The sequence below is a fragment of the Grampus griseus genome (assembly GCF_964374135.1).
Source record: "Grampus griseus genome assembly, chromosome: 4".
Lineage (NCBI taxonomy): Eukaryota > Metazoa > Chordata > Mammalia > Artiodactyla > Delphinidae > Grampus > Grampus griseus.
In genome coordinates, this window is record NC_138997.1 from 73,926,773 (window position 1) to 73,947,319 (window position 20,547).

Genomic DNA, 20,547 nt, shown 5'->3' on the forward strand with positions numbered 1-20,547 from the left:
TTGGAGCTAAGGTTCAAATCCAGATGTCTGACTCTAAGCGTTGTTTCCTTTGCTCTTACCTCTAATGCATACTGAGGACAGCAACTAGAGGCTTGCACCTGCTTCCCTACTGGATCTTTCTCTGTAAGGCTGGATTTGGAGCAATCTGTTTATTTTCTCTAAATCTCAGTTTCTTTACTTAGAAAATGGTGATTGTAATCCTGACATTATGGTATTATTGTAAGAATTAAAACTAATATCTAGAAGGTGGATTTATAGTGGATAATAAATGTTATCTCTTATTATTACCATCTGTGAGCATACAGGTCTTATGTCCCAGTAGATCGACTTTTGTGATCTTTTATCATTTCATTCCAAGTGTCCACATTCTTCTCTGTACTCTTAGGAATGTACCTTGTGAACAGTCAGAAAGACTCATGCTGTTTTCTCTCATCATCTACTAGCAAGTGATGTGGTTTGTGATGAGTCTCCTTGCCAGAACATTCCAGATGATGTCTCTTGGTTCCAGATGATGTATTCTTGTTTTTTTTTTTTGCGGTACACGGGCCTCTCACTGTTGTGGCCTCTCCCGTTGCGGAGCACAGGCTCCGGACGCACAGGCTCAGCGGCCATGGCTCACGGGCCTAGCCGCTCCGCGGCATGTGGGATCTTCCCGGACCGGAGCACGAACCCGTGTCCCCTGCATCGGCAGGCGGACTCTCAACCACTGCACCACCAGGGAAGCCCCAGATGATGTATTCTTGGTTAGCTGAAAACTCCAGATTATATTCCCATGAGTTCCTAGAATGGATGTCCCTGGGCCTAAAACCATTCTAGATGGTCAGCTAGTGAAGGCCTCTCACTATTTATTTCCTACAGTTTTGCAGTCACATACTCTACTGCTGTCCTATATTTTTGAATGGTGAAACACTTTAAATCTAATTTCATCCCATAGTAAAAATTTCTCTTCTGGGGACTTATTTTGATAACTTTTCAATGAGAATTTTTTGTAAAGCAGATTATTTTCTCATAAGGGACTCCAAGAAACCTGAGTCAGTCATCTATGACATTTCTCTGAATTATTTGTACCAGATCAGATGAGAAATAGCATCTCTAAAGAAACCCCTTAGGGCTTCCCTGGTGGCGCAGCGGTTGAGAGTCCACCTGCCAATGCAGGGGACACGGGTTCGTGCCCCGGTCCGGGAAGATCCCACATGCCGCGGAGCGGCTGGGCCCGTGAGCCATGGCCGCTGAGCCTGCGCGTCCGGAGCCTGTGCTCCGCAACGGGAGAGACCACAGCAGTGAGAGGCCCGCGTACCGCAAAAAAAAAAAAAAAAAAAAGAAACCCCTTATTTCATCACTGCTTGGCATTTCATTCACCTTACACTAAATTACCTTTCCCTGGGAAGGAGAGACTTTTCGTTCCTTACGTGAAATGAAGTTCCATTTAAGATTCACATGTATCGAGGTCCTGCTGAGGGCTAGCTGCTGTTCCAGGCAGGGGGGTTCAGGATACTCAAAGATGAATACATGTGGTCTCTTCCTTCTCACCCCTCACAGCCTGGTGAGGGTCATGGATCCAACTGGAGTGACAAGAACACATCAGGCACTTGGCATGTTCTAGCGGACGTATAAATGCACTGCCTGTGAAGCAGATGACATTTATTAAGTTCATTGTAAGAGCTTGTGATTGTACAGGCAAATTACAGTTCAAGCTTATAGTCCTGGTCTTAGGCAAATTATGTTCTTTTCTCAGGTTAACTGATCAAGTTTCTAACCTGAGATTTCTGGCTACGTTACTGAAGTAATGGCTCTTGAGCTAGTTTTGCAGATATTTGGCATATGGGAGGAGCCTCTTGTGCTAAACACACAGATGGCCTCGCCATTTGTTGATTGAAATTACATTTTAAGATAATATGCATTTAGATCGCTAGGTTTTGGCATATTTGCTTAAAAGCGTTAACTCATCATTTTATAGATGAGTCTTATGTGTTGGCAAATTGGCTCAGAAAGCAAAAGGAACAGCTAAAGATGAACGTTAAAGTACAGTTGCTTTTTCTTTTTTTTTTTTCCGATTTCCCATATGTCACTTTTGATCTTCTCCTGGGAGAGCTGTACTATTTATAATGCAGTTTGGAGATTACCAAGGATTTCTGCTTTCAAAATTACATTTTCCACGGTATACAGGAGTCAAAACTCGTTAAGAAAAAGGAAATCATACCTTTATATTGTCATTTTTTTACATTGCTTGATCAAAGCCATTGTTATTTTCACCTTCACATCTATTGCAAATAACCTTTCCTTCTGTCTCCAGGATGTAAAGAGAGAGATCTTTGGGAGTGTCCATCTAACAAGCAATGTTTGAAGCACACAGTCATCTGTGATGGGTTCCCAGACTGCCCTGATAACATGGATGAAAAAAATTGCTGTAAGTGCTTACTGTGAATTTGTGAATGTGCTGTTTTATTTTAAACACTAATTACCTCTCATTTTGAATGTAAGTGAGAAATTTGGAAATATGTATCAAAAGCTTTTTGTATTTTCAGACCTTTTGATCAAAACTCCACTTGTAAAAATATATGCCAAGAATACAATCAAACGTGTAAAATATATGCATAATGATATTAGTCTAGCATGATTTATAACACGGAAAAAATTAAACCACCCCAAATATCCAAAAAGAGGGGGAACATAAAATACAACCATAAAATGAAATAATATGCAAACATTAAAAATTAAATTAAAAGGATAATTTCTCATGGGTTCATTACATATCATTAGATGAATAAAACAAAGCATAAAGAATTATGTGTACTATTGTGCTGAGTTTTGAAAGTACATATAACCACATAGAAAAAGATCAGAAGGGCATAATAAAAAGTTTACAGTTGTAATCCCTGAATGGTGGAATTATTAAGTTTTTGTGCTTTTCTGTCTTTTCTACATATTCTGAATGAATGGCCAGTAGTTTTAGAATCAGGAAAAAATCTCCTAAGATGCATTACCTACTAGTAACAGAAAGCCCAACTCAAACAGACTTAAGCAATGAAGAATTATTATTTTCTTTTTTATTCTTTATTCTTTATTATTATTCTTTTATTATCCTGTGTTTTGCATATGCCTTATATTATCATATAAAAAATCAAGTGTAGGGCCAGATACAGGAGCTCAGCACCTCTTCTGGGATTCTCTACGTTTGCCTGGCCTCTAGCTGCCTCCTACCAGAGTCTAAAGATGGCTGCCAAGAGCACCTGGGGTGCCATGCTTCCCTGGTCATAGCCACTAGGAAGGAGAGAGAACCTCACCCTCATCTCTGGAATATCACTTAGGGCTTCACTCAGATTGGCCAACTTTGAGCTGGGTCCCAGCTAGCAGTCAGCTATTGTTGTGTGGATTCCAAAAAACACCACCTAAACAGCTGAACTGCAAAAAGAAGCATCTTTAGGGAGAACCAGTTAGAAAAAGATGCTGTTTCTTCAGGCTAGGACACGTGGCCTGGACAGCGGGGTTTGAGCAGGAACTTCCTTGGAAAGCACAGCCTATAAAACCACAGACCAAGACCCTGATCTCGGATCCCATCTTTACTCCTAGACTAATAACTGTACTCAGAGAAAAAAAAATTGTAGCCAGAAAAATGCCATGTCTCGCTTAAACGAATCAGGATCTTGCCATGGAGCAGGGACTGGTGTGCGGGCCTGAATAAATTCATGTTCCCTTAAAAAAGGAGGACACGGGGGTTGGGGAAGTGGGGTGGGATGAATTGGGAGGTTGGGATTGACATAGATACACTACCATGTGTAAAATAGCTAGCTAGCGGGAACCCGCTGTAGAGCACAGGGAGATCAGCTCGGTGCTCTGTGGTGACCTGGATGGGGGTGGGCATGAGAGGAAGGTCCAAGAGGAAGGGGATATGTGTATACATATAGCTGATTCACCGTGTTGTACAGCAGAAACTAACACAATATTGTGAAGCAGCTATACCCCAATAAAAAATAAATACATTTTTTAAAAGGGAGGAAGAAAAGTAATAGATGCTAGGTAGGCAATCAAGGAGTTTTGCCATAGTTTTTAAAAACCTAAGAGAGAGTTAGTGTGTGACTCTGAGAGTCATTTAATACTAGAGATTAAAAAAAATAAAATTACCCATAAATGTGGACAGAGCTGGTTTTCATCCTAGGGTGACTTCAGTCCGCTCATGCCCAGTGCTCTGTTCCCGCCACTTCAGATTTTAGCCCTATGTTCTAATCTTTGGTATTTCTGCTGCTCTGGGTACCACTTCTTCAATCCTGTAGTTACAACTAGAGAATCTCATCACTTGGAGACAGTAGTTCTGTTTAAATGCTTGCTGTTTGTATGGATGGACCTCTCAGAAAGGAGATTTTATCAGTTCTGCTCTTCGGTCTTGACACCTGTTTGGAGGCGTGGGTGACCACATCTTGTCTTCCTTAGATGCTCCTGCTGGCAAACCATGATGTGCCTGTTAGTGATAATCACATTCATTCCTAAAATGTTTGTCTCCTCACTTCTTGTTCCCTTGCCAGCATTTTGCCAAGATGATGAGCTAGAATGTGCAAACCACGAGTGTGTGTCACGTGACCGGTGGTGTGACGGCGAAGCCGACTGCATAGACAGTTCCGACGAATGGGACTGTGGTGAGCTGCTTGTTTCTGCCATCTGCTCTATGCTCTAATGCCTGGCAGCCATTTAAGCTAAATGAATCCTAACTGGTTTCACAGATCTTACGAAGTTCATCTATTCTGGTTTACTATTATAAAAGCTGCCAGTGGCGATTTGTACATGTTATTTCCAACTCACAGAACACTTCCTCACAAGTTACTTCTCTGTTTGAAATGTCTATCTTATTTGTAAAAATATTTGGGTTCAAATTGTTTTGACGATATAACTTTTCATTTGAATATAATTTTTTAAAAACGCTTTATTATCACCCATAATGAATTATCAATAGTCAGTCATTCTTGTATCATTGACACCTCCTGGAAGAGGATACTGAAGTGGTCTTCCATCTTCCCTGGACTCTCGCTCCAGATCCAGATGAGACTTCTATCTACTCCCTTACATGGACAGGACTTAAAGGCATCTCTCACCAGTATCCCAATGTTGCAGTTTATCATCTTGAGTTTGGTTCATTCTATCGTCCCACACTCATCCCTGTTTCCATTCCCTTGGCCCTTATTTCAGTCCTTCGCATCATCTGGCCAAATCACGGTTATGATGTATATTGTCATTAATTGTGCAGTGTTTCCACGAACAATCTATGGTGTATGAAGTACAGAGGATGCTCTTTGATAAAAGAGGAATTAGTGCATATGCCAAATTAATCCGAAATTAACACATCACTCTCACACACTTGCATTCTCACAAGCTTTCTTGAAAGGAAATGATTTGAATGAAGTTACAACTGGCTCCTTCTAATTATGCAAGTCCTTGGGTAAACTCATGGGAATGGGACCTGCCTGTGGCCGTCTTGTAACTCATAATGAAAAGTTAAGAACTGCCTGTCTCTTTCACCAGAGCCTCTAGTTCTTGGAGGGCAGAGAACACATCTAATTCATTTTTCCATCCCCCGCCACATGGCAATCAGTGATTGGCACAGGGTAAGAACTCACCAAATGGTTCTTAGCTAAAAGAAATAAAAATGAATGTCTGCAAGTAAAGCAAAAGCATGTTATCATTTGGTGTCATGAGAAGAAATGTTTTAAATTAGGGTTTCCCCCCCTTTTTCCCCTCAGTGACCCTCTCTGCAAATGTGAACTCCTCGTCATTCCTGACCGCTCACAGATCTGCCATGGAACACCACGTGTGTGCGGATGGCTGGCAGGAGACGTTGAGTCAGCTGGCCTGCAAGCAGATGGGTTTAGGGTAAGGTCAGTAGTTTGTAGCCCTGATGAATTTCTCAGAGGGCTTCACGGAACTTGGCAATAATATCTTCCTTATGAATGCAGGGTGAGTTAGTGCTCTCAAACCTAGCCCTCCAAAGCATGGGAAATGGATCAGGTGAGAGAACTGTATTTAATTACAGGCACCTGCTCTCAAGAGTGCGGGTTTCTGAAAACCTACTTTGATAAAGCCTCTAAAAGTAAATGAAGTCATTGTATTTTAAGGACTTGTGAAATGAAATGCTTTTATTACTTAAAAAAGCATTAAGATGGTTTCCTCTGAGGAAACTGGATGGGAAAATCTTGCAATCCCCGCCCCCAAGAGGTTATTGAATATTCCTTTTTAAGCAACACAAATCTTTTTAATAAGTTGAGAAATAGAACTTGAAGTTGCTGGTATTTCAATTTACCCTGTGTAATGTAGGAAATGTCAATTAGGAAAGAGTTCACCATTTTTGCTTCTTAGAATGAAAAGCCACTCACTCTGGCTTTGATACAAACACACTGAAATCAATACTTTTAAAGTTGGATTCTTGGCGCTGGGTTTTCTTTTCTAGTTCTGTTGGGGTTGGAAAACAATAACTGAAAGGTCTTAGAATATATATGTGAGTGTGTTTATATAAACATAAAAACATATAAAACATATAAACATATAAACATATAAACACACACATATATTTTTTTCTTTTACCAATGATGGATGTGAGATTTGGGGGAAATATAGGAATGATGGAAATAAAAGAAAAAGGATTTATAAAATTCTAGAATAAAAAATTGAGTAAATGTCACTTCCCAGGATTCCACAGAGCAAACTTGAAATAATTTTACAGTAATGAGCCATCCAATTATGGGAGAGCAACTGGTAGCCCATTTTTGCTATCCCAGTTTGAAGAATTATGTAAATACCAGCATCTTTAGCCCATTTTTCCCATGTAAAGTCCCACATCTTTGGAAAATTGAGTAACTGATGACATAATAAGGGAGTTTTAAACTTTGCCAGAGTGGAAAAATTATATTTGCCAAGATCAATTAAATTATACTTTATTTTCACCACTTCCTTATTGTGTTTAAATGAAAGGGGATATGACTGTGATCAGAGATAGATTAAAAGCTTTTTGAAGGAGCTTTGCTTTCCTCTCACCAGACACAAGGTTATTTCTTTTTCTTTTTTTTGCATCTCACTCTATTTCTTTTTATTTATTATATATTTTTAACATCTTTATTGGACTATAATTGCTTTACAATGGTGTGTTAGTTTCTGCTTTATAACAAAGTGGATCAGCTATACATATACATACGTCCCCATATCTCCTCCCTCTTGCATCTCCCTCCCACCCTCCCTATCCCACCCCTCTAGGTGGTCACCAAGCACCAAGCTGATCTCCCTGTGCTATGTGGCTGCTTCCCACTAGCTATCTATTTTACATTTGGTAGTGTATATGTGTCCATGCCACTCTCTCACTTCGTCCCAGCTTACCCTTCCCCCTCCCTGTGTCCCCCTCCTCAAGTCCATTCTCTACGTCTGCATCTTTATTCCTGTCCTGCCCCTAGGTTCTTCAGAACCATTTTTTTTTTTTTTAGATTCCATATATATATGTTAGTATATGGTATTTGTTTTTCTCTTTCTGACTTACTTCAATCTGTATGACAGACTCTAGGTCCATCCACCTCACTACAAATAACTCAATTTCGTTTCTTTTTATGGCTGAGTAATATTCCATTGTATATATGTGCCACATCTTCTTTATCCATTCATCTGTCGATGGACACTTAGGTTGCTTCCATGTCCTGGCTATTGTAAATAGAGCTGCAATGAACATTGTGGTACATGACTCTTTCTGAATTATGGTTTTCTCAGGGTATATGCCCAGTAGTGGGATTGCTGGGTCATATGGTAGTTCTATTTTTAGTTTTTTAAGGAACCTCCATACTGTTCTCCATAGTGGCTGTATCAATTTACATTCCCAACAAGGTTATTTCTTAATAAGAAAACTTGATTATGTAATGACAGATAACTTCACTGAGAGTTCTGAAGGAGCGTCGGAACTACAAAGATTTTATAACCAGAAAATTCTTTTGACAAAAGCCACCTTGTTCTGTTGAAAATGGAATGGATCATGTTTAAAATATTCTACTTTATATTTCTTCTACTTTTTTGAATATCGGACTTAAATTCTTTATTGTGGTAAAATGCACGACATAAAACTCACCATTTTAACCATTTTCAAGTGTACAATTCAGTGGCATTTAGTATATTCATAATGTTGTGCGACCATCACCATTTTCTGATTTAGTTCACTAAGTATAATGTTTTCATGCATCCATGTATCAGTACTTTATTTCTGCTTATGGCTGAATAATATTCCATTGTGTGGATACACCATATTTTTAAATCTGTTCATCCATTGATGAATTCCTCCATTTTAGTGGTCTCTACCTTTGGCTACTGTGTGCATATTGGATTTTGAAAAAAATCTCTTTGCTCCATTTCCTTAACATAGTGGAAAAATGTCATTGCAATATCTTAGGTATTTAAAATCTAAGATAGACGTTTAGATTTTTTAAAGATAACTTTATTTCATAGGAGGGCTAGGAAAATTTGAGAGAGCAGTATGGTTGGACAACCATAACTGTTATTTGACTGAGTTAATGGGTAAGAAGTGATTCACCTTCAAAGTAAATGAGAACAAAAGGTAACCTTAGTGTTTTTGTATTTCTGGCTTGCCTGCACGTTTACTCTTCAGTTTACGTGGGTGGCTCGTGAATTGACAGAGATCTGGAGAACCAGGCTAGGGCAGGAACACAGAAAATGGGCAAGACGAGGCCAAATTCCTGCTGTGGCAATGGGATGCTTAGGAAGCTGCTGTCACCACTGTCCCTGGAGACCGGTTGCTGTGCTGCAGACTCACAGTTCTGCCGCTGGTGCTTCAAATTAACTCTAAGTAACCCTGCACCTTTGAGTCATTTCTTCCACATTCGAAGTCCCTAATAGGAGTGTCTCTTTGGCCATGGCTAGACATTGACCTACACTCCAGCTGCCAGAGGGAGGGGAGAGGCATGAGTTGTCCTCTTTTAGCTTCTGGAGTGGAGTGTCCACTCCATGGGCCTGCCTTGATACTGTCAAACATACTCTGCATCCAAAACTTGAAGTTTTAAAAACAACCCCAGCTAATTCTATTCAGTATCTTCCTCCTTGTTTTTTTGAGCATCAGCTTGTGGGTCTTATACAGGAGTAGGCGCTGTGTGGAGGATGCACAGGTGAATAACATCATCAAAGAGCTTATCATGTGGTGGGGAAGACATACTATCTTGATACTATAATATAAATTCATTAAATCATTCAGTAAACATTTAAGAGAAAAGCACTGTCACATAGTATCCAAAACGAACATACCTTAACTCCAAATAGATCACTCAGCTACTTCAGGGGGTATATTTTGTAGCTAGTTTGTTTAAAATGCAGATCTACACCAAATTACATGTTTTTGCAGGGATTCTACTGAGATGCTTTCACGATAGAAGCAGTTGATTAAAAACACCTGCACTTAGAGTTTTTCAGACCTAAATCATGCTTTCCATGTCTAACAGCAGAAATGCTAGGCTATCAACTAAGTGCTTGTCCAAATGAGAGGATTCAGAGTTCTTTTCTGAATCTGAAAACATTTTACCCCCATCTGCAGGTATCTCTAGAGTTCACCCCAGCTGGAAATATGATGACTATTTGATTAGACAAGGGTATAAATCAAGCCCCTAAATTCTCATGACAGTATATTGACTTTGCTACCTGCGTGTCCAGTATCAGAAACATATGGGCATTTATTTAATCAACAGTACAAATCAGAATTTAGACTGCCCTCTAATACTTGCCAAATGTTCAGTTGAGACATCTGGTATCTGAGGAAGTTGGTCTAAGGGAATGTGATTCTCTGTGTCTCTTGGCCTCCTAAGCTTACCTCTATAAAAGTTAGATCATCTGGAAATAGGCTGTACTATTTTGGCAAAACTTCCTTTGTAGAGTTAGTTGCAATTTTATTTTATGCCCTAATCTTTTAGAGTTTGTCAACAGAAGAAACATCCTTCCAAAGAATGTTTCTGTGTCTTGGGCAAAACCGCAAAGATGGTATCTATTATATTACCTAATAGTCCCTGATATAAGGATTTACATTGTAATTTTTCCTAACATGTACTCCCAGGACAAAGTTTCTAACTTCACATTTCATTTGTCATGTAAGAACTATTTAATCCAGGACGGTTTCCTTATTGATTGACTTCCATGATGCTCGGAGACAGATTCAGTCCTCTGTAGTAGTCAGTCTAGCCCAGATTGCTGGTCCTGTACATGTAAACCATGGAAAGGAAGTTCAGAACCTTGTAGTTGTTTTATTAAAAATTAAGATATAATTCAGATACCATAAAATTCACTGTTTAAAAGTGTACAATTCAGTTGTTTTTAGTATGGTCACAAAATAGTTGTAATCATCATCACTGTCTAATTCCAGAACATTTTCATCACTCAAAAAAGAAACCCCATGCTCATTAGCAGTCACTCTCCATTCCTCCTTCCCTTCAGCCCTTAAAATGTACTAATTGACTTTCTGTCTCTATAGATTTGCCTATTGTGCACATTTCACATATAGAATCATGCAAACTATTTTTTGTCTGACTTCTTTCACTTAGTAAAATGTTTTTAAGTTTCATCCATGTTGTACTATGTATCAGTACGCCATTCCTGTTTACGGCTGAATAATATTCTCTTGGGTAGATAGAGCCACATTTTGATTATCCATTCATCATTTGATGGCCATTTTGGTTGTTTCCACTTTTGAGCTCTTATGCATAATGCTGCTATGAACATTCATGTACAAGTTTTTGTGTGAACATATGTTTTCATTTCTCTTGGGTGTATACTTAAGACTAGAATTACTGGGTCAAGTGGTAACTCTATGTTTAACTTTTTGAATGACTGCCAAACTGTTTTCCAAAGAGGCCACACCACTTTATACTCTACCAGCAATGCATGAGAGTTCCAGTTTCTCCATCTCCTCACCAACACTTGTTCTTGTTCATATTTTTGATGGTCTGCATTCATTGTATTCAAAAATGATATTGTTCATTTTTTGATCTGGGTGACGAAGAGAGGGAATATAGAGAGAGAAGATAAGGAGATCAAGGACTGAGCCCTAACATTAAGGGGATCAGAGAAGAGAAGCAGCAAGCCAAAGGAGATCAAAAAGAACAACTAGTGCAGTAGGAGTATGTGGTATCCTGAAAGACAATTGAAGAAAGCATATAAAGGAAGAAGTGAGGGTCAGTTCTATCAAATGCTGCTGAGAAGTAAAATGAGGACTGAAAATGACTATTGGTTTCAGCAACGTGCATGTCATTGATGTGAGCAGTTTCAGTAGAGTGAGGGGGCAAACACCTAAGAGATAGTAGGAAGAGAGAAAAGACAGTAAGTGTAGAACTCTTTGGGGAAATTTTGCCAAAAAGAGAAGCAAAGAAGGATGAGCAGTGACTGGTGAAGGAAATAGGGTTAGGAGATCTTTGGTCCCTCCATTTCCCTAAAAGCTCTCACTATCCCATGACTGAATTTCTAATAGAGCCCTACCGGCTGTAATACAAACATCATGTTCGATTGCTATAGACTGAGTGTTCATGTCCCCCCCAAATTCATATGTGAAATCCTAACCCCCAGTGTGAAGGTATTAAGCAGCGGGGCCTTTAAGAGGTGATTGGGACGTGAGAATGGAGCCCTCAAGAATGGGATTAGTAACTTATACAAGAGACTGCACAGAGTTTCCTCTCACCTTTCATCATGTGATGACATAGCAAGAAGATGGCTGTCTGTGACTGAGGAAATGGGCCTTCACCAGACACCAAATCTACTATTACCTTGACCTTGGACTTCCAGCCTCTGGAACTATGGGAGATAAATCCCTGTTGTTTATAAGCCACCCAGTCTATGGCAATTTGTTATAGAGGCCTGAAAGGACTAAGGCAGAAATAAATCATTTTCTGTCAAAGGTCTTTTTTCATTTGACATTTTTTTTAACCAAATAAGTTTCCCAACTGGCAGACGTGCCGTAAACTAGCTCGTCTTTCTTCAACTTCATATCCTTGTACGTGCTCCTCTGCTCTTTCTGTACTGTCTGGTCTTTTATCTGTGCTCTGTAGACACATTCCTTCCTGCTTCTGCCTCTGTGTCCATAGATGCATTGTTTTTACATTCCCTATCCAAATTCTTCAGGGCCTCGCTCAAGGCTCATGACTTCTGCGAAGACTTTCTCATCTCCTTGACCTCTTTTGCCCCTGAATTTCCTGTGGTACTTAAAAATCAGTACTACACGATATCCCTCTTAATTCTACAGCTGTATATCATTTGTATATATTTTTTGATTCTTCATTTATTTCCCAGAATAGGTTACAGAGAATAATAATGGCCAACCTTGGGCTTCCCTGGTGGCGCAGTGGTTGAGAGTCCGCCTGCCGATGCAGGGGACGCGGGTTTGTGCCCCAGTCCGGGAAGATCCCACATGCCGCGGAGCAGCTGGGCCCGTGAGCCGTGCCGCTGAGCCTGCGCGTCCGGAGCCTGTGCTCCGCAATGGGAGAGGCCACAACAGTGAGAGGCCCGCGTACTGCAAAAAAAAAAAAAATAATAAAAAAAATAATAATGGCCAACCTTAATTACATGCCAGGCTGTTCTGAGTACTTGATAAGTATTATCTCAGTTTATCCACATTGTAATCCTATAAGACAAGTAGTATTGTTATTTCTATTTTATGTACGAGGAAACTGAGGATTAGAGAGGCCAAGGAACTTTGCTACTTGCAGAAAAATACAGAGCTAGGATGTAAGTCCAAGCAAGTGGAAGAGATCTCTTGGGTACTAGGAGTAGATCCCCTATGGCACCCAGTTCTTCAGTAAAAATGCCATGACTGATGTGGCCAACCAGCTTCTTAAACATAAACCCCATTTAGTATTGCTTTATGTAGGTGTTTTGTGGTAGATCTTAACATCACCTTGTGATCTTACTGTAGGATTTTTAAGTGGATAGCAGTGAGGAGGTGGTGGTGGTGGAAATTCATCATGCACGACCAGGATCTAAGTGTTTTTCCCTTTTTTTTTTTTTTTTTGCGGTACGCGGGCCTCTCACTTGTGGCCTCTCCCGTTGCGCAGCACAGGCTCCGGACGTGCAGGCTCAGTGGCCATGGCTCACGGGCCCAGCCGCTCTGCAGCCTGTGGGATCTTCCCGGACCGGGGCACAAACCCGTGTCCCCTGCATCGGCAGGCAGACTCTCAAGCACTGTGCCACCAGGGAAGCCCTGTTTTTCACTTTTTGAAAAGACATATAGTAATAAGTACATGCTTGTCTTATTCTAAGTAGACATCAGCTGAGGCAAATCCACGAAGTGTTGTTTTCTTTCACATGCAGCTTCGTAGCTTCTCTGGCAGACATGTGGTTTGGGCATGAGAAATTAATTTCTTAACACATTCCCAAGAAGCTGCTAGTTAAATGAGTGCCTGGATGAGAAGAAAATCATAAAGTCCAATGTGTGAGTGTAGAATTCTCTGGTACATGCTGTTCGGAGGTAAGGAAGAAGAAGAATTTTCCTGAAAAAGTGCTACATCCTAAAGGAAGAGGAAATATTTTTTAAGGTCTTCCATGAGACCACTAGGTATGAGGCTTTCATAAGCAAGAGGAAGGTGAGTCTACCAGTTGTCCTAAGAGCATTTCCACATGATCACTATCAGCAAGCTCTGCGAAGAATTTGGATTATTTGTTAGCAAACTGAATCTCAAACTGTGTCAGTTGGGTTAATGAATAACTTACGAAAGTAAATGGAAACTTCTCAGTGGTGTAGGGAAATTCACCATTATTAACTGGAATAAAACTATGCTAGATCCTGGATTAAGCACATTTTTTTTACTCTCTTCCATTCCATTTTGTGATAAAAATGTTCACCATTAAAAAATAGGTTCACATCAGGATTTATAAAATCAAAGATGGTTGCCATGAATTCTCCAGAATTGTCAAAACACACCTTTCCACCAAAAATATCAGGGCTAATTGTGAGCAAGAAGGTCTTGGAATGGGGAAGAATCAATCTCTGTAAAGTCTTTGGGGGCATCAGATTCTCTGGTCAGCATAGTGCATTGCCATTGGCAGGAATATGAATGGGTCCTAGGTAAGTAAGAGCATGATTTACAACTTGAGAATCCACCAGAAATTAAGCAGAAAGACCTGTGTTATTTCTGTTAGAAGTCCTTATATGGCAGCATCCCCCTTTTGGAACTACACCAGAGACTCCTGGTGATGACTTAGCTTCTTCATGTTTTCTTTGAAACCTACTGCAATTTGGCTTGCTTTTTACCCCCAAGACAGGACTGATAGTAACGATATTATCTAAATGCCAACTCCACTGGTCTTTTCATTTTATTTTTACAGTTTGGAATCAAAATCCAATTCCTTACTCTGGCTTACAAAGCATAATCCGGCCCCTGCCTCACTCTCTGACCCCATCTCCTAGCACTCTCCACTTGTCCGCTAAATGTTACACACGTTGACCTTATTGCTGATATTCCAGTGCTGCAAACTCATTCGCATCTCGGGAGCTTTGGCTTCACAGTTCCTCTTGTTTGGAAGGCTGATCTCTAGACCTTAACAGGATCACCTCCATCTCATCATTCGTGTCTCTAAGCTTGTATATCAACTATTTACAAAGGTCTTCCTTGACAACCCTAGTTGGAGCAGCTTCCACACTCACCAAGGTACTCTCTTATTTGCTTACTCTGTCTTCTTCAAAGCATTTATTGGTATCAGAAATTATTTTTTCACATGTTTGGAATTTGTTCCTCTCACTGAAACTCCTTTAGGGAGGGACTCCATCTGATATAACACCAGTGTGTTGTCTCCATTTCCATTCCAGCTTATTAACCTTATTAATCATCAGTTTTAACCCTTGTCCATCTGACTGTGTCATTTGTTTAAATTCTGCCAGGGTGATATTCCTTTGGCAATGAGTAAACTGAGTTCACTGAACACTCACTGATTAACCCATTGTGTCATTCATGAACATAAGTCTAATATCTACCCAATCTTGTACTCTTCCTACATCTTCCAGAAGCTAACAAAAGAACATGTAGATCTTGACTCTGAGGCATAGTAATCTTTTGAACTAAAAAATTTCAAGTAAAGTCACTTGTAGCAGACATTTATTGTGTTGCCTCTCTGCCTCCCTCCTTTTCCTTTGGGACCTGCATCCCTTCATTTTGGGACTTGCTTCACTTCCCATTCTATCCTTGGGATCCCAAAGGGGGATGCCATCTTTGTACATGACCCACTTTTCTTGGCCTCAGTGATTGGTAGAGGGGTAGGTAATACCTCACCCAAGCTGGACTAATCAAAGGACCTCACTCCTGGGCTACAGTGACTGGTTTTGTGATACTTAAAGTTTTTCAATAAGATTTGTTTTAAGTGGACTGGGGAGAGAAGACGTCTTTCCTTTTTGGTCACAAAGATGAAGGATTTGAGTTTAGAGCTGCAGACAGCCTGTCCCCTAGCTTGTGGAAAAGTCACTTGGAGGTCATTAAAGCCACCCTCCCACCTCGTCCTCCTCCCTCCCACTGAAGGAAGTGGAGATGAGAGATGGAGAGTCATGAAGGTGCTTGGTCCCCAGGCACCAGCCATCCTGAAGACCATCCACATCCCTTTAGTGATTGATTACATTTCTACTTTTTGATATTCAGATATTCGGGCACTATTTTAGGTACTAAAATGCTGATTTTTGTTGTTGGTGGTGGTGTAATACTGTTAACTGAATATTTTTTAAAGCCCTGAAGTTTGAATTATTTTATTTTGTAATGTACCCAGACAGTCATATTCTGCCTTAAAAGTTTGAATTGAATAAAGATGCACTTTCTCTATGCCTATAATATCAAGATGAGGAAGAAAAGAGCAATTGACGAAGCAAAGCTTCTATTAGAAAACTAAATTCTACCTTGGTTCCAAGACTTTCTGAACTAGTGGAATAAAAAAATGGCATATTGTCATTGAAACTGGTAATCTTTAGTTTTACACTGATGAACTAAAAGAAGGTAAAGACAAACAGGAAACATTTTCTAAACAACTAAATAAGTTTCTTTCAAGACAATGTTGTCTCTGTCTCTTAAAAATTAAAAAAAAACATGTCCCCAAAGTTTTCCTCCAAGTTATCAAAAAAGAAAAGGGATCTTTTTTTGAAGATAAAATAGCCAGAAGGAAATACTTGGACTACTGTAGATTCTGAAAGAGGTATATACTTACTGCTCAAAAATATACTTACAACCTAACACCATTTATTGAGTTTGTTTTACAATATAAGATTGAAATCTTGTAAATGATCAAATGACATTTTAATTTTATGATTGATTAATTTTTTTATATCTTTAATGAAATGTTTATTTTAAATAGTGCTTTACTAGTTTTATTTTCTAATTTATATGAGAATGAGAATATATATTTAATAGCTATAGTTTTCAATTTATTGTATGTTAGAAATGGATTATGTCATTGATTTTTTTATGAAATATGAATAGTCTATAATTTAATTTTATAATCTATAGCTTCTCTTTTCTTTGAGATAGTTTTTGTCACTTGTACCTGTAAATCATGGCCTAATACAGTTATTATACTCTACCTTTGAGGTAGATAAATGGATAAAATTATATATTTTCAGTTAAGATTACAATAAAAAATATTTTTAAATACTTATTTTACTGGAAAAATAAGCTCAGACTTTATGCTTTTCTTTGAAACATTTCTATTGACGGGAGTTTTGCTGTATAAAGTGTAAGCTGAGCTATCTAACCAGACGAACGATTCTATGGTCACGTTCACTTGTGTTTGTTTGCAACCTATGATGCCTTTCTGTCAATATTTCTAGGTCTTCCTTCTACCTGGCAAAATCATTTAACTAGCTTTTAATATTAACATGTCTAAACTATAGGAACCAAACAGAGACAATAACATGACAGGGTTTAAGATAAGATTTTTGAAATCAGATACGAAATGTTTAACAGAAAGGTTCCAGGTTCTGAGGAGGATATTTAGAATTGCAAATAATTTATCCACTACACAAGGCATTTGTATTTCAAGACTAACCATCAATACTGAGGTTGAGGACTCATGACTTTCCCGAGCAATAGATGTCATAGAATAAGACCTGGTCCTTGGAATGTGTGGCATGTCTAGGTAAGTCCTGCACTACTGTCTTGCTGACAAAGAGTAAAGAAGCCCTTTGCTTTGTGGGATTTGTGCTGCCTTTCGTTTTTTAGGTAAGCAGCCCCTACGTAATTATAATACAAGCATGGAATGCCTCGTTACTCAACACCAAGTGACCTGAGAGTGAGATAAGAATAAGCCAAGTTGTCTAGAGATCTGATTGTTCACCTAAGCCTTAAAATATAGACTTCCTTTCAAAATATCAGGATGTTTCAGAATTCTAGATATGTTCTCTCATTTCAGTGGGTATGGGGGAATTATACATTTTTTTATATGTGTCTTACGGCCACACATTTCAGGAAGCAGATTGGAGCGAAATTCTCTTGCTTCTTTGTGCAGTACTGCTTTTAGACCCAGAGCAGAGGGGCCTTGCCCTGGACCCCAGAACTCAACCAGCGGTGACTTTGCCCCGAGGGGACTTTAGGAAATGTCTGAAGACCTTTTTGATTGTCAGTCCAGGAGTGGTGTGGTGATACTAGTATTTTGTGTGTGGGAGCCAGGGGTGATGCTGAACATCCTACAGTGCCCAGGACAGCCCCGCATAGCAAATAATTATCTGGCATAAAATGTCAGTAGTGCCAAAGGTGAGAAACCCTGACTTAGAGGGACCACTCTGGTCTTTCTTCTTAGCTGTGCCTCACCTCACGGGGCAAAGAGTCTGCCCACCAGAGGTATGCCCACCTGGAGCCCGGTGAACTGTTTTCAAAGTGTGGTCCCAGACCACAGCATCTGTATCACCTGGCATCTTGTTAGATAGGCAAACTGGGGGCCCCATCTCAGACTTATCAAACCTCGAAATCTGGGCATGGGGCCAACAATCTTTGTTGTAACTGGTCCTCCAGTTGATTCTAATGAATGCTAAAGTTTGAAAACCACTGTTCCAAGGAGTCCAAGAATTCTATATTTGAACCTAAAAGATATGTTGATCAAGATGGGAAGATAGAATATGTTTTCTTTAACAGCTTGTTAACTTGATTTATAATATCTAAATATGTAGACATATAGTATATGGGCCTCCATTTATACTCTCGCTCTGGGCTCCTCAAATGTTTGGGATTGGGTCTATGTCTTAGTTTTCTCGCACTGTCAAAAGAGGGCACTGGAGTAGATTGTTGCTTAAATTTCCTTCTCTGTATATGATTTCATAGCTGCTCTAGAAGCCTTTGGGTCTGACTGCATTCCCTGCTCAGACTCCCTTAGGATACAGTGACGTTGATACTTCATCACTAGCAAGATGCTTTTTTGCTCTTTTGCTCTCTACCCAACAAGATTGGTCTCTTGATATAATATGGAAAAAGATAAGTCAAATGCATCACCAACTGTTAAACAAAATTTGAGCAGTTAAGTTCCAGATATGTTTTAATAGCATGACTTACATTATGTACGTAGTTACAAAAATTAAAAAGTATAGACAAACCTACTCTTGATAAGTTTGTAAATTGACATTACTCTTTGAAGGGGAAATTCATAAAAAATTTACATTTTGATTCAATAATTTTATTTCTAGGAATTTATCCTCAAGTCACATGTGTGCATGTAAGCAAAGGTGAATGGTCGAGAGTATTAACAGCTGCTTTTTTGTTATAGCCAGAAATTGGAAACAGCCTCAATAGTGGATTGGTAAAGTAAATGTACATCCATAAAATGGAACACTTTGCAGCTATGGAAAGAACACGGTGTGTGCCCTTAATTGAGGAGGGCTGCATAGTGTTCATAGTGTTAGAAGTGGTGCTCTAATGTCAGACCAAAGGGACTCAATACCAGAGCTGTGTGACCTCGGGAAAATTACTTATTCTCGCGTTGCCTCAATTTTTTCATCTCCAAAATGGGGAATAATAATAAAGCATACTTCACGAAGTTGTTGAGAGGATTAAATAATATAAAACAAATTACTAATCTCTTAGTACTTGCCCTACAGAAAACAGTTATTAGTTAATAATAATAATAATATCATTGTTATTATTATTATCTAGCTATTATTATGCAAAAACTTCCAAGATAAATCATTAAACGAAAGCATCATCAACACCACCCAGAACAACGTGTATAGACTAAAAAAAGAGGGGTGTATGTACAAGGACTACAGAAAAAGCTTGGCAGGAATACTCAAATGCTATTTACAGTGATGGTTTTTATACATCTTGGATGGGAAGGACATTTTTTCATTTATAATGTTTGGGTTTTTTCCATGTATAAGTATTACTTTCATGATTTTAAAAATTATTTAAAGAAAAAAATAAAAGTTGAAACCACACAGATGCTCAGATTCTGTATAATGGCAGAAGCCGACATATGGATTCGCTGATATTTTTTTAATGGGCCATAAGATGACATTTCTAGGGCTGAAAGATTTATTTTTGTGCATGAGAAGCATGCTAGGGTTTAAGAATTTCATGGGAAACTAACTTTTGTAATGATTCTCCCTTCTTGTTGATGATGAATTTCTTAGATTTTCCGCTTGGTGTAACTGAGAAATTCAGGCTAAATTGCCTTTCTTGTTGGAGGTTAATGAATGAAATGCAAAAACATCCCTTGAGGTGACTGAAGGGACCTCGGGAGTTGAAAGACTGAAGCGTCCTTTGCAATGATTTTCCTATCTAGCATCAGTGCAAATCCTGTGCTGACTTGTCCCCGTGCAAGTCCCTGTTGCCCTGTAAATATCTGCCTAAAGAATGATTTCATTAAATAACAAATCTGAAGCTGATCTTCCTTTGGCTTTTTGCGAGTAAAATGCCTGGATTTAGGAGGCCACAGATTGTTCTGCTGCAAAAAGGAATTCTCAGGATGCAGGTGTCAAGAGAAACACCATGAGTGGTGTGTGTGGCCTCTGATTTTTGTATTTTCCATCCCACTGTGCCTCTGCATACAGCACTTCTGGGATTAAAGCCAGAGCCTCATTTTGGTGAAGGAAAGAATTCTCATTTTGCAGTAGGTTTTGTGACATCTTCAAATATAAAACAGTTCATTCAAGTATCTAAATAAATTAAAGCTTGTGCGATGCTTCTTAAAGCATGGGCAGGGTTTATGCCATTTGTTTTTAAATCAAATGATTAGAATTCATCCATGATTAAGGACTCTGTTTTGTTTTTAATCTTTGGTTCTTATTCTATCCTCAAGTCTTCTCTTTAGACGGTTTTATTCTTTTTAAAATAACTGGATTTGGGGAGGTTTTTGTTTCTTTTGTTTTCTATTCTGTAATGACAGTAGTTTTAAAATAATCGATGACCAGGGGAAGTGATAATTTTTCTTTCAATGCCACTGAATCTAACTTTTCTTCCCTTCCTGTGCCCCCCCCCTTTTTACAAAAAATTGGCATTCCATTATCAAAAAAAGAAAGTCACTAAGCTCACAGACTTGATGCTACTACAACTTCAAGATTTCCAGGTTCATTTGAATCCTTAGCACTGCTTG

At 39.1% G+C, this 20,547-nt stretch overlaps 1 protein-coding gene across 1 annotated transcript in view; it reads left to right on the top strand.

The window, feature by feature from the left end:
- The window catches only part of CORIN (corin, serine peptidase), a gene marked incomplete at both ends in the record, with an annotated part of 252,263 nt that overhangs the window by 192,352 nt on the left and 39,364 nt on the right, over positions 1 to 20,547 (top strand). The window contains 3 exon segments of the mRNA XM_082653606.1: positions 2,294 to 2,407; positions 4,521 to 4,631; positions 5,730 to 5,859. Coding sequence (XP_082509732.1) covers positions 2,294 to 2,407; positions 4,521 to 4,631; positions 5,730 to 5,859 — 355 coding nt within the window.